The sequence below is a fragment of the Condylura cristata genome, unplaced genomic scaffold, assembly GCF_000260355.1.
Source record: "Condylura cristata isolate star-nosed mole 26May11 unplaced genomic scaffold, ConCri1.0 scaffold00008, whole genome shotgun sequence".
NCBI lineage: Eukaryota > Metazoa > Chordata > Mammalia > Eulipotyphla > Talpidae > Condylura > Condylura cristata.
Genome location: NW_004567109.1, coordinates 63,943,187 through 63,958,253, shown reverse-complemented (window position 1 = coordinate 63,958,253; position 15,067 = coordinate 63,943,187). Strand labels below are relative to the sequence as shown.

Here is a 15,067-nt window from a genome sequence, read left to right as displayed (position 1 = left end):
TTTTGGTTTGCATTTCCTTGGTTATGAGGGATGTTGAACATTTTTTCATATATCTGTGGGCCATTTGCATTTCATATTTGGAGAAGTGTTCTTTATGTTCTACTGCCCATTTTTTAAAGATTTATTTATTTATGCATACAGAACTGGAGTACAGGCCACAGGTGCAGGGATGCTGAGAGGCATCAAGACAGAGTGGGGTGCAGAACAGGCAGATCGACAAAGTGCTCTGCTGAGGGGAGCAGTGGGCAGGTCAGGAGAGGTTTGCAACCCCACGTGGTCACCTCTGGTGCGGGGATTGAACTCACACTGAATTGGCTTTAGCTTCTTAGTGCTGTGCTTTAACCTGCTGCACCATCAGGAAGGACCCACTACTACCCATTTTTTTACTGGATTATTTACTTTGTTTTCCTTGAGCTGTGTGAGTTCTTTGTATATCTTTATGATCAATCCTTTATCGGTTGTGTGAAGTGCAAAAATATTCTCCCAATTAGTAGGGTGCATCTCTGTTTTGGTTAAGGTCTCTTTTGCTATAAAGCTTTTTAATTTGATGTAATCCCAGCTGTTTATCTTTTCTTTCATTTTGTTTGGTTTGGGGATAGTCTTTAAAGATGTTACTAAGATATATACCTTGTAGTGTTTTACCTGTACTTTCTTCCATATATTTTATGGCTTCAGGTCTTATGTTCAGTTCTTTTATCCATTTTGAGTTGATTTTTGTGCATGGTATAAGGTAAAGGTCTAGTTTCATTTTTTGCATGTCCAGTTTTAATATCATCATTTGTTGAACAAACTGTCTTTATTCTGTTGCATATTCTTTGCTCCTTTGTCAAAGATTAGTTTCTATATATGTGTAGGCTTTATTTCTGGGCTTTCTATTTGGTCCCATTGGTCTATGTGCCTGTCTTTGTGCCAGTATCATGCAGCATTTATTAAGTCTGGGACTGTGATACCTCCATTCTTCTTTGTTTTAGTCAGGAGAGTCTTGGCTATTCGAGATTTTTTGTGGCTCCCTCTAAATTCCATTAACATTCAACAAAATTCAACATCAATTTATGGTGAATGTCCTTGAAATTCATGAGATAGAAGGAACATATCTTAACATGATAAAAACCCATATATGACAAGCCCACAGTCTTTATCATCAAGGACATGAAAAGAATGTTCATTCTCATCACTGCTCTTCAACATAATACTGAAATCCTAGCCAGAGTTATAAAACAGGAAAAAGACATACAAGCTGAAAGGAAAGGCAGCAAAGTTGAAAGCAAAGAGCATTTTATTGTGCTCTCTGACAACACCGACAGAGTGATCTGAAAATCAGAGACTTTTATACTGCTTCTAAGTTTGGGTATTTTTCCTCTTTTGGAGTTGTCTCGTGTTCCTGTTTTTCTGACCCTTTCCTGATGATCTCAGGTGGTGTTTTTCCTCCAGGGCGCAGGTTCCAGAGTCTTTTAAGTTTCCTTTCTTCCTGGTGGTAAGTTTTGTTTCCTCTTCCCTTCCAGCCTGGAGGCCTCTACCAGCCTAACACAAGCAATCCAAATAGGGAAAGAAGAAGTAAAACTATCACTAATCACAGACAAAATGATAATATACATAGAAAACCCTAAAAACTGCACAGAAAAACTAATAAAAATTATAAACCGGGGCCTCCCTGGTGGCGCAGTGGGTTAAAGCACTGAACTAAGAAGCTTAAGCTACTTCCGCATGAGTTCGATCACCGCCTGCCCCGGAGATCCACATGGTGAGGTAGACCTCTCCTGACCCGCCCGCTGCTCCCCTCAGCAGTGTACTTCGTCAATCTGCCTGTTCTGCTCCCCACTCTGTCCCTGGTGTCCCTGGTGAATCCTCTCACCCTCCACATCTCTGGCCTGTACCCCAGTTCTGTATGAATAAATAAATAAATCTTTAATATATATATATAAACCAATTTAGTAAAGTAGCAGGATATGAAAATCAACACACAAAAGTTAGGAGCCTTCCTACTGAAACACAATGCTGAGGGAACAGTGGGCAGGATAGGAGAGGTCTGCCTTGCCAAGTCGCTCCCTGGCCTGGGGTCGAACTCATGCTGTGTTGGCTATGGAAAGCTTCATAGTGCTGTGCCCCCTGATGTGCCACCAGAGAGGGCTTATCAAACCAGTTTAAGAGGAACTGGGCACACAGCTGGTGCTCAGTTCACTTTTGTTGGATGACTGACGGAAAAAATGGATTGCGCCTTACTGTCACATAGATGCAGATTACTACCAGATACTGCCCTGAAACACCTCCCTTTCCTTTCCGCAGAAAGAAGTAGGTAGGGTTGCTCAGCACAGGGATACTTCTTGAGGACACACAAACGGTTTCCGTTTGAGACAAGCGGCGGTGGCCACTGCAGTGGAAAACTACACTTCCCAGACTCCTTGGCTTCTTTCAGCGACTGTTTTTCCCCACGCATGCGCGGCTGCCTTCCTCTGCCCCCGCCCCTCCTGCACCTACGTGAGGTGCTGGGCGTTTGCCTCCTGTGCTATCGAGTCCCGGGTCTGAGGCAGTCCAGGCATCGCTGGAGGAGGAGCCCCCTAGCCGAAGTTGCTATCTGGCGAGGTCTTTAGGGAGACCTCCGCCTGCGGAGCGGGACCGGAACTCCCGAGGCCTGGGCGAGGTGAGGGGAGGAGAATCGGCGGCGGAATTCGGGAAGGAGGGGTGGGCCGGGAGGATGCGGGGTACAGGCCGGAGAGTCCCCAGTGGGGCCTTAAGCCACCAGGGGTCGGAAGTACCCTTGTGGGCACAGAGGCGCCAAGGGCCGGTTATCCCCAAATCTATCGCCTGCCCCCACTCGCGGTCCCTAGAAGCTCCCTGAGCTGTCTAGTCGGGCCTTTGATCCTCTTGGGTCCCCAGGCCCCGTTTCAGCTTCCTTCCAACCGGTTCCTTGGGTGCTACCTGCCTGGAGGGGCTTGAATTTGCCACTGTCCATCACGAAAGTGAGGAAGTATACTCCTCTTAACCATCGCCACTGTCTTTCCGGGCTGCTGGTGAACTGAGTTGCCGGCTTCCCCCAGTGGCAGAGTCAGAACTGGAACCCAGGTCTTTGGTTTCTGTGCCCTTTATTCAAAATGGCAGGCCCCTCTCCCATCGGAAAACTGACGGTTTTCCTTTCACGAAACAGTTTTCTCTAAAAATACGGAAATTGATTACTGACAGAATAGGAAGGTGTTGGATGGGAAAAGCTTGAGGTGGCAAAATGTAATATGGCACACAGAGAGGTTTAAGGGATGCTCTGGACTCCCTGTGCTTGGGATCCTGGTGCCACCTTCACAGGCCTTAGAAACTACAGCAAGTTGCTCCCAGTCTGTCCCCAGTTTCCTAATGCATAAAAGTGGGAGTGCTGGCAAGGCAAGTGTATTTCAGGACTCAGTGATGTATGGGCCCAGTGCCTCCTGCTGCCGCTGCTGTTAGAGTTCTGTGTCTTTTATCTCTGACCTGAGAAAAGAGTTGGACCTGGACCAATATACCAGATGGCCCAGCCCTTCTCTATATTCCTGTTTTCTCCTAGCTCCTGTCTTATCCCTGACATGAAGTCAGTCTCAGGTGGTCTAAGGATTTCAGAGTTGGTGACTTGAATGGTGGTGAGCAAAAGTTGGCTTCCTCCTGCCTCTTTTTTTCTTCTCTCAGGTCAGCCTGCTATAGACTCTGCCCATCCTCAGGGAGAAGAGCCCAGAAAAAAAACATGGCTACCAAACAAGGGGAAACAAGGCCTCAGGTGAGTTTATTGCTATATCAGGTCTTAAAGGCTGATTTTTTTTTCCTCTTTAACTGAGCAGTCTTCCCCAAGATTTGAAGCCCCTGTTCTTTTAGCTTTGAAGAGTTTGTTCACCCTAATGAATGGTGGATTCTGTAGGGAATGCTTGCCTCTCCCCCACATCAATGATTCCTTTTCATTTTCTAGTAGACACTTTTATTCATTAATCTCAATCTGCTGTACGATTACTAACTTGACAGTCGAGGTACAACACATCTTCTGTTCCTTGAGGACGGCACAAACATGCACACTTGGCAGAGGCCCTTTCTGATGTTGCCCATTTGATCACTCATGTTCCCTTCCTTAACCTCAGCAAGAATGCTTTTCTTTTTCTTTCCACCATTGAGCATCTTCATGCTACCTTCCCAAACCATAGTTTTTGTTTTTTTCTCTCTTGACTTGTGCCTTGCTTCTATAACTCTTAAAAACTGACTTTGCCCTGCCATTTTCATATTTATGCATAGGAGTAAGGAAATAACCCCACCCACATGAGTCAATATGTAAACAAATGATAGCCATGTTGAAGGGAGCTCTATTGGAGAGTCTTCAATTCCAGAGGTAGAGAAATGACTCCTTGGGAAGAGACAGGGAAGGTTTCATGGGATATAGGTAGTGAAAAGGCAGTATATACAAGTGGTTAGGTAAGGCAACTTACCAGCCTTGGGTTGGGTATCTACCACTCTGCCACAGTTTTCTCACTAGTAAATGGGAATAACAGCACCGCCTTAGGACCTCATCAAGCAGGTGAGAGGATTGTCTGAGTTAGTGCATATAAGTGTTTAAGTCTGAGCAAAGCACATAGCAGATATTCATTGTATGGTGGTCATGGAACCTGAACATTATTAGAGTAATGATACTATTAAAGTTGTTAGGTAGAAACTGCTGTGCAGTGTAACTAGAACTCAGATTTTGTCCTTTCTTTTACTCATCTTCATCTGACTGCAATAAGACTTTACTTTTATTCTCGCTCTTACAATAATAGCACATCAGTTTTTTTATTGTTATTAAAGTACCATTGTTCCAATCCTTGCCAGTGTTTTGAAGTATAAGATGTCCTTCTCAGCATAGTTACCACAGCACTCCCATCACTGAAAAACCCCTAGTCTTTCATCAAAGTCCATTGTGCTCTCTCCCACCATCCTCCATTTTCATCCATCCCCTTCCCCCTCTGAAAGCCATAGATATATGGTCAGCCTTCAGATTGGTTTGAAACTTTGTCTTTGTCTGATCCTTTGTTGGATTTTTCTATACTCCATATATAATTGTTACTCTCCAGAATTTAGCTTTTTTTTTTTTGGCTTATCTCACTTAGCATAAATCCCTTTCAGCTTCATCTATATCGCTGCAAATGGCATGAGTTTTGTTTGTTTGGGTTTTTTTTTTCCTTTATTTTTTTCTTGAGTGCTAAATAGTTTTCCATTAACTGTATCTTCTTGATCCACTAGTCAGTTTGGGGGAACTTTGGTTGTTTCCATATCTTGGCTATTGTAAATAGTGCTGTTATGAATATAGGAGTGCAGGTTCCCTTTCAAATGCGCGTTTTTGTATTTTTGTATTTTGTATTTAGATGCCCTGATAGTGGAATTGCAGGGTCATTTGACAGAGCCACTTTCAGTCTTTTGAGAAACTTCCTTACATGGTGAAGTGAATATTATCCTCATTTTACATATGAAAGTTTAGATTGAGAAAACCTGAAATCAGAGCCCAAGGTTTGACTGGTACATGGTTCATTATCATACAGCCATTCCTCTTCCGAGTCTTTCACATCCTAGGGCAGACTTAGACTACATGTTACCATAGCTCTTGCAATGTGATGTGCCCCATTAAATGCATTGGTGTTTGACTATTGGTTGAATCTGCCATTGCATACTTGGGCTGCTTTTTTCTAAGGTTTCCCCAGCCCCTTCCATAAAGTCATGTTTCTCCCTTATCCAGATTCTTCTCCATCGTGAATGTGAAAATCTACGTGGCATTTTCCCTAGCCTTGCCTGCTGCTCATATCAGTACTGAGACATGTGTGTACTTCATACAGTGATAGGACATTGAAGAGCACTCTCTGGAGTGCTGGGTTAAAGGTTAAAAAACATACTCCTGCTTCTGTCACTCATAAAGTACATGACCTGAGTCTTGACTGTCCTGGGCCTTATGTTCCTCATCTCTAAAATGAAGATTGATCTGCTTTTTTCTGTACTATTCAAATTATTTTTGTGTTTTTCTTACCTGCTGGTTAAATGATAAATTCTTTCAAAGGCAAAGATCATTTTTGTATTCTCCCACACCCATGTGCCAGTAAATTATCATTATATGTTTTGTATGCTCGTGTTAAACATTTCCAAGAGTAAAATTACATATTCAGTTCATTCTTATCACAACATCTGGAGTTAATCATTGTCTTTACAATAATTCATAAATGATTTGCAATGATTTGTACCTCTTTACTATTTTTCTAGAATCATTTTCTAGGTATCTTTACTGATTACTGTTATTTTACCATTTCAACTTTTTTATTGTGATAAACATAGCATAAACATAACATAAAATTTACCACTATAAAACCCTCTTTGAGGATATAATTCATTGGTACTATATTTATACCATTGTGCAACCATCTCCATTTGGTGAGTTATCTTATTTGTTTTTTAGCTTTCTGAGGTAGAAATTGAGAGGCAGTTTTGTAGTAGTTAAGAATGCGGCTTGGACATTTTCCCCCCACTCCCACCCCCCCTTGATCACTGCTGCTGACCAACTTTGTTATTGTGATTTATAGTATGAAATATGTATTTGGGTTCCTTCCCTATTCCTGGCACCATAAATTCCAAAACCTCATAATTTCTTAAGTGGTTAATAATACTTTGGTTTTATTCCTGAAATAACTTCAGTGCAATAAAGATAAACAAGTGTGTTTTGCTATTCATAGCAAACACTTTGAACCATACCAGACTTTATAGCAATGAGGTGAGGTATGAAAAGCCCATAAGAATTGGACCTGGTTCCAGGAGAACGGACCCTGATCAGATGATTGAAACTTTCAATCCCTCCCCCAGATGCAGGTTAATTGAATCAGCTATGCCTATGTAATGATTTAATCAGTCATTCTTATGTAACAAAAACAAAAATTTATATTACCTATACTAATTATATTTTAGCGAAGATTAACATAAAACTCTGAGAACACAGTTGGCCCATCTAAAGCATTCAGTAAAAGAGTTATTTCAACTTCCATTATTACAGTCCTCTAGCTTCAGTGGGCACACATTGTCCTAAATTATTTAACTAGCCTCTGTCAATGATAATTAGATTTTAGGGGTTTTTTTGTTTGTTTGTTGTTTGTTTTTGCTGTTACTAACAATTTTATAAATATCCTTGCATATGCATTCTGTACATTGTTCATTGTAATACAAATATAGTAACTTCTGAATTAAAGAATGCATGTATTTTAAATGCTTCAGTGTGTACAATCAGATTTCATATGTATGATCAGAGAAATTGTTCTAACTCCTGTATGCTCTTTTACTGGTTGACACAGATTTGCTTTATCCTGCTCAGTACAAATTTGTCACTGGTCAGTTGTTCATCAAATATCAGAAGCATTTCAGAAGCATTTAATAATAATATCAGAAGCATTTCAGAATAACCAGTCTACCTCCCTGCTATCACCTTTACTCTGTGTGAAGGGTAGTACTTGGTGAGTGGGATGGCTTGTCTTACAGGTGTTGGTGACATTCGAGGATGTGGCTGTGCTCTTTACACGGGATGAGTGGAGAAAGCTGGGTCCTTCTCAGAGAAACTTATACCAGGATGTGATGCTGGAGAATTACAATAACTTGGTCTCATTGGGTAAGGACAATTTCACTAGGGATACAGAATTCGGAGATTTGTATAACAACACCTGCTTCCCTAGACAAAAGCCAGGGGCTATCAAAATCTTTAGTTGAGTTCTTGCCTTAGGATTGTATAATTGGGTCTCCATAAATAAATACTAAAACCTTTTTCCCATCAAAAGCATGAATTTGCCTAGTCTACACAGTTATACATTAAATAGCTTCATGATTCAGGCAACATTTTCCTATTGTGATAGTTTTGTGGTGTTTGCTCATCTCTCAGCAGAGAACTTCCCTTAACTGTCTTCATTAACCTTCATTAACCTTCTTGCCTTTCCCAGTTGTCTTTCCCAATTCAGACTTTAGAATAACTGGTCACTTACTTCCCTGGATTTTTTTTGCAAGTTTTACTGTGAGATTGTCCTTCTAGGATCTCTCAGAGCAAACATTAAAAGTATATTTCTCCTTATAGGCATGGAATTGCCATGTATGGGAATGGGAATGGTAGTATTGATGATCATTTGCTTCTTTCTGTATAACTAACTGTACTTGAGAAGTTTTTATACAGTTCAAGCATTGTTTTTCTGCCACAATTATTCTGGGACTTGTTTGTATAACTCTCAACAGAGGACTTGTTTGAACCTCTAGTCCCACCACTTGCCTTTCCCACTTGTCTTTTTGAGAAGTTAGCAAATTTTTTCTGTAAAGGACCATGTAGTAAATACTTTAGATTTTGTGGGCCACATATAGTTTCTATAACATATTCTGCTTTTTTATCCCAGCCATCCTTGGTTCAAGAGCTCTACATCAGCAGCCAGTGGCCTAGAATTGTCCTGTGACCTGTAATTTGTTATACCTATACTTCTAATAAACTCCCTCTTCTGTAGAAAGCTATGGCACCTGTTAATCAAGGCTGCATATTTATCATATTTTCCGAGCATAGTATTTATTGCAGTCACGTCCTATGAATACCTTACCTTTCTCTAATACTTCCCTCACAATGTAGGGCACAACATGAACACCTCACAGAAGTTCTTCTACCATCTTCTGAGTTTTCCACTCAGATAAGACTCAGTGTCAAAATAAAACCAACTCTTTTTTCCCCCTCCCCCTACCTATGAGCAGGACTCCCATTTTCTAAACCGAAAGTGATCTCCCTGTTGCAGCAAGGAGAAGATCCATGGAAGGTAGAGAAAGAAAGTCCTGGAGGTGCCTGTCAAGGTGAGTTGCTGGGACTAAGGTACTTGGGATTGCTGCAGAAAATAGTCTGCAATAATAATAACTGTACAGCATACCTGGGAGTTGTTTGTCAGGAAAGTTTCTCCAGGGCTCTGAGCTCTCAAGAAGTGGAAGAGAAGGGGACACTGAGATACCTGGCACAGCCTCCTCTTATTCTGGTTAATTGCTTCACAAGTGACTCTAATTATCTCTTTTCCTATCCTCTCCTGTTAAGAGGAGGGCTACAGTTGTATGCGCTCATTCAGCAAACAGTAATGTTAAACAATTGCTAATCATTCTGGTTGTCACTCTGTATATGTCGAATGAGAATAAGATTAGAAAGCTGAGTGGGGCCACTTTATAAAGTGTTGTACTACAGTTCTTAGGTGCTGAACTGTCCAGTGAATGACTAGAAGTTATTAAAGGAATTACAGGATTTTATTTTACTTTTTGTGTGATTTGTGCTATTTTTAATTTTTGAAGTATATTCATTACATCATCCTTCGATTAAAGGATTTTAAATAGAAGCCTTATATGGTCCTTGACATTTTAGGGGGAAAAAATGAGTTTGATTCAGAAACAAGGGTGACTGGAAATAAAGGATTTCTAATACAAGAATTTTATGAACCTTAATATTTAAGGAAAATTGCTTTGAATTAGAAACAAATTAAATGTTCTTTAATAAGATCAGAGCTAAGGAAGCTATAGTATATCCCTATTCCAATTTATAGTATCCCAGAAAGAATGTGCTGATGTGGCTAGACTTCTACGGCACATTGAGTACAAAAACAAGTAACAGAGCATTACTATAATACATTATCATCCTTGTTTAAAGAAAATTATGTGGGTAGTTGTGTAATATGCATCTAAATACAGAGAAGGGTTGGGGGACACATTTTAGCTGGTAACAGTAGTTCCATTTGGAGTGCAATTGACAACAGGTGTGATGAAAGAAATCTTGTAATATTTTTATTTCTCACAGAGACTATAATCATGAAGTCTTTATGTAACTTGAAATACACAAGAATGGTCACCTTAGAAGCACTTTTGGGAATAAATTGTAAATAAAGTGAGGCAAAATTAGAGGTGAAAGCCCAGAGACTGTTGCATAATAGAAGCAAGATATTGCTAGGCCTATATGAAGGCCTACTTTGTTGAGGATGCTAGACAAGTTCAATGTGTGGGATAAGGTTCATCTGAGTTAAGAGTGATCAGAGATCAGGGAGCAACTAGTTGGTACAAAGGTGGCATTTGAAACCTTGAGAATCTCAGGAAACACTGATGAGGTAGGTTTAGAATGAGGAATCTGACTGAGCTTGAGAAATCATCAGAGGGAGACAGATGTGGAAGGTGGGGGTTGAGCTGTTAGAAAGGAGAGGCTTGGGCTTTAGAGCATCCAGGGTCAAGCCCTCACCCATTGCTGTCCTATGCTGTGAATGAGTTCCATCCTGCACTGGTGGTGCAGTACTGGCAAGGGAGATGCACCAGGGGAACTTCCTGTGGAGGGAGAAGACAGGTATTCATGAACATTGCAGGCTATAGAATGACAGATTCTGGTCAGGAACTCATAGGAAAGACAGAGAGCCCTGAAGAATGTAGCAAAGTAGAAGAGGCTTAGCTGATAAAGGGCCCCATCTCGGACATGAAGTGTTCCATGCACAGATAAGGACAGGTGTATGAGTCCAGAAAAAGGAAGCCTGAATGTACCAACGGGAGTGAGTAGAGAGGTGGAGGGACCAGATCCACTGAACTAGGGGCTCTGTCACAGGATGTGGTCTGTGTCAGAGGGTCAGCCACAACCCAGAGGAATTGGAAGTAGCCTGACTACAGGCCCGCGTTTAACATCTACAAAAAACAGCCTGCGGCCAACATTGGCCAGTTGGCATGGAAGTTTAAGGACTTGGCAGACAAATCAGTACCTTACAACATGGGCCCTGCAGAGGAGCTGCCAGGCTCAAAACCCTCAAGCCAGAGAGTTTTCTTCCTATTATAAGTTGAGATTATTTCATGTGAGAACTGCATTGTAGTCTGTATTTTTTTTTTTTTTTAGTAGTCTGTATTTTTTTAACTCTCAATTTGGGAAAAATACACTAGTTTTATGGAAACAGTTACATCCAATGCATAGGTATTTTCCTTTCCTAGTCTTTTGTCTTCCATTTTTATCTTAATGCAAGAAGGCATGGAGGCTAGCAAGGTGGCCTGCTGAGGAGTCACTTTGGAAACTGCCTTCCATGAGGTTTACTGGAGCTGAATCTGTAAGGAAGGCAGGCTTTTTTGTTGTTATTGTCTTGTATAAGGTGCTGTTGGTGTATACAATGGTTTTAAAGAGTGATTTAATGGAAGGTGAAGAGCAGCATCCAAATGCCCCCAGTCCTGTTTAATATTTATGAGTCAGACTTTTTCTTGTCTCACTGCCATCTCCATCCACTTCTCTTCCTGCCACCAACATTGGTTCTGCCTTATATTTAAAAGGTAAATCAGATCATTTCAATCCCAGGCTCAAAACCTCTACAGGCTTTTGTAACATAGACCACAATCCAGAATGCCCAGCATTGCTTTTCAAGAGCTGCATTATCAGTCCTACTTACCTCTACACCTTCACCCCTTTCCACTCTGCCCTTCATCTGATCACTAATCAATAGACCACCTTGTGTTTCATATTGCAGGCCCCCACCAGGGCCTCTGCACTTGCTTTTTCCTCTGCTGGACTACTCTTCCTGACATCGTGGGCCACCATGAATCACTACCTCATGATAATGTGTTGGTTTCTACTCAGATAGCATTTTCTCCAGTGAGACTCAGCACATCAAAAGCACAGCACTCTACCCTCTACATTCTTTTTCTTTTTTAAAGATTTATTTATTTGTGCATATAGAACTGGGGTGCAGGCCAGCAGTGTAGGGGTGGTTAGAGGGTTCACCAGAGACAGAGTGGGAAGCAGAACAGGCAAATCAACGAAGTACACTACATTGAGGGGAGCAGTGGGAGGGTCAGGAGAGGTTTGCCATGCCATGTGTGTCACCTCCAGGGTGAGGATCAAACTCATGCTGAAGTAGCTTTAACTTCTTAGTGCTGTGCTTTAACCTGCTGCACCACCTGAGGGTTCATTTTTCTTTTACTTTCTGGATTATTTCACTAAGCATGATCTTTTCCTGCTCCATCCATGTTGCTGCAAATGGTGTGCGTTTATCTTTTTTTGATTGCTGAGTAATATTCCATTGTGTACATATACCACATCTTGATCTAGTCATCTATTTTTGGAATTTGGGTTGATTCCATATCTTCCCTATTACAGGTAGGACAATAAACAGGAATGCATGTGTCCTTTTGAATTATTGTTTTTGTATCCTTTTGGTAGATATCTAGGAGTGGGATTGTTGGATCATATGGAAGTTCAATTTCTAGCAATTTGAGAAACCTCCACACAGTTTTCCATGGTGGTCACACCAGTTTGCATTCCCACCAGCAGTGTAGGAGAGTTCCTTTTTCTCCACACCCTTGCCAACATTTATCGTTGCTTGTTTTTCTTTATATGTGCCATTCTCACTGGTGTGATGTTGTTTTGATTTGCATTTCCCTTCTTACAAGTGAGCCTGAACATTTTTTCATATGCCTGTTGGAGATCTGCATTTCTTCTTTGGAGAAGTGTCTTTATAGTTTTTCTGCCCACTTTCTGATGGGGTTGTTCACTTCATATTTGTTGAGTTTCATCAGCTCTGTGTATTCTTTGTGCTCAGTCCTTTATCATTCATATTACATGTGAATATTCTCTCCCAGTCAGTGGGGTATCTGCTTGTTTTGTGTAGTGTCTCTTTTGCTGTGCAGAAGCTCTTTAACTTGATGTAATCCCAGCTGTTTATCCTTTCTTTCACTATCCTTGCTTTGAGTGATGTATCTTTAAAGATGTTACGGAGGTGTATGTTGTGTAGTGGATAGCCAATATTTTCTTTGAGGTATTTTAAGGTCTCAGGTCATATGTCTAGTTCTTAAATCCATTTTGAGTTGGTTTTTGTGTATGGAGTGAGGTGTTTTCACTGTTTACATGCAGCAGCCCACCTTTTCCAGTACCATTTATTGGGAAAAAAAAAAACTTTCTTTGTTTTATTGCATATTCTTTGCTCCTTTGTACAAAGATTAGCTGTCCATATGTGATTTTATATCTGGGTTTCCGTTCAGTTCCATTGGTCTGTATGTCTGTTCTTGTTTCAGTAAAATGAAGTCTTAATTACTATGGCTTTATAGCATAGTTTGAAGTTTGGAAGTGTGATACTTCCATTCCCTTCTTTCTTATCAGAAGATCCTTGGCTATTTGAGGTGTTTTGTGGCTCCATATGAATCTCATCTGTACTTATTCTATTTCTTTGAAAAATATCATTGAAATTTTTATAGGAATAGCATTGAATCTATAAATTGCTTTTGGTAGGATGGTCATTTTAATGATGTTAGTTCTTCTAATCCATGAGCAAGAAATCTCTTTCCAATTATTTGTGTCTCCTTCTATTTCTTTTAACAATGTTTTATAATTTTCTTTATAGAGGTCCTTCACCTCTTTTGTTAGGTTTATTCCCAAGGATTTGATCTTTTCTGTTTCAATTATAAAGGGAATGGTTTTCTTGATTGCTTCTTGTTCAGAGTGATTGTGTATAGGAAGGCTGTTAATTTTTTGTGTGTTGATCTTGTATGCTACTTTTACTTAACTGATTTATTATTTAGATAAGTTTTTCTGTGGAGTTTTTGGGATTCTCTATGTATATTACCAAGTCATCAGCAGTGATTAGTTTTACTTTTATCCCTATTTGGATTCTTTGTATGCCTTCTTCTTATCTTACTACTCTGCTAGGACTTTCAGTATTATATTGAAAAGCAGTAGTGAGAGTGGACATCCTTGTCTTGTTCCTGACCTAGATTTCTTTTTATCACCACTGAGAATGGCATTGGCTATGGTTTTGTCATATATAGCCTTTATATGTTAAGGTATGTTCCTTCTATCCCAAAAGTTTCAAGTACCTTTATCATGAATAGATACTGGACTTTGTCAAATGCTTCCTCTGCATCTATTGATATGATCATATGGTTTTTCTTTTTCTTTTCATACACATGTTGGATTTTATTAATTGATTTTCAAATGTTGAACCATCCTAGTGCCCCTGGGATAAATCCCACTTGGTCATGGTGGATTATCTTTTTGATGCATTGTTGGATTCTGTTAGCTAGGATTTTATTTAGGATTTTTGCATCATTGTTCATTAGAGAGATTGGCTTGTAATTTTCTTTTCTAGTGTTATCCTTGTTTGGTTTTGGTATTAGGTAATGTTGGTTTCATAAAATGTGGTTGGTAGTATTCCTTTTTCAATTTTTTGAAAAGCTCGTGTGGGGCAGGTACTTGTTCGTTTTTGAATGTTTGGTAAAATTCATTTTTAAAGGCATCTGGTCCTGGGCTTTTGTTTTTGGGGAGAGATAGATTAATGCTTGTAATAGATAGATAGATCATTGCTTGTAATTGGCCTGTTTAGGTGGTCAATTTCTTCAATGTCAAGCCTTGGGTGATTGTAAAGTTGTAGGAAAATGTCCATCTCTCTAGATTTTTAAATTTGTTTGCATATAACTGTTCACAGTAACCTTATAACTCCTGATTTCTGCTTTGTCTGTTATGATGTCTCCTCTTCTGTTTATGATCCTATTTATTTGTATTTTCTCCCATTTTATCTTTGTGAGCCTGGCTAGAGGTTTGTCTATTTTGTTTATTTTATCAGAGAACCAGCTTTTGGTTTTGTTGATCTTTTGAAATGTTTTTTAACTTTTATTTCATTTATTTCTGGTTTAATTGTTATTATTTCCTTTTTTCTACTGGCTTTTGGACTTTTGTGTTGTTCTTTTTCCAGGTCTTTACGGTGAGACATTAGGTTATTTTTGTTGAGTTCTTTCTTGTTTCTTGATAAGTGCCTGTATTGCTATATATTTTCCTCTTATAACTACTTTTGCTGTTTTGCATACATTCTGGAGGGTTCTGTCCTCATTGTCATTAAACTTGAGGTTTTTTAAAATTTCTTCCTTGTCCTCATCAATCCAGTGATCTTCCAGTAATGTGGATTTTTTTTAAATAATACTTTATTTTTACATCAGTTTGTGTCTTTTTCCATCTCAATCGTAATCCCCATGAATTTCCCATCACCAAATGTACCATCACCACAATCCAGTGCACTTCTCCCCCCACCCCATTTTTGATCCCATTCTCCACTCCACACCCATAAAA

At 39.9% G+C, this 15,067-nt stretch overlaps 1 protein-coding gene across 1 annotated transcript in view; it reads left to right on the top strand.

The window, feature by feature from the left end:
• Positions 1-2,475: 2,475 nt before the first annotated feature.
• ZNF354A (zinc finger protein 354A) overlaps positions 2,476-15,067 on the top strand; it is a 30,460-nt gene continuing 17,868 nt past the window's right edge. The window contains exons 1-4 of the mRNA XM_012722737.1: positions 2,476-2,638; positions 3,649-3,736; positions 7,486-7,612; positions 8,722-8,817. Of these exons, the coding sequence (XP_012578191.1) occupies positions 3,704-3,736; positions 7,486-7,612; positions 8,722-8,817 (256 nt within the window). The 5' untranslated portion in view covers positions 2,476-2,638; positions 3,649-3,703. The remainder of the gene's footprint in view (positions 2,639-3,648; positions 3,737-7,485; positions 7,613-8,721; positions 8,818-15,067) is intronic.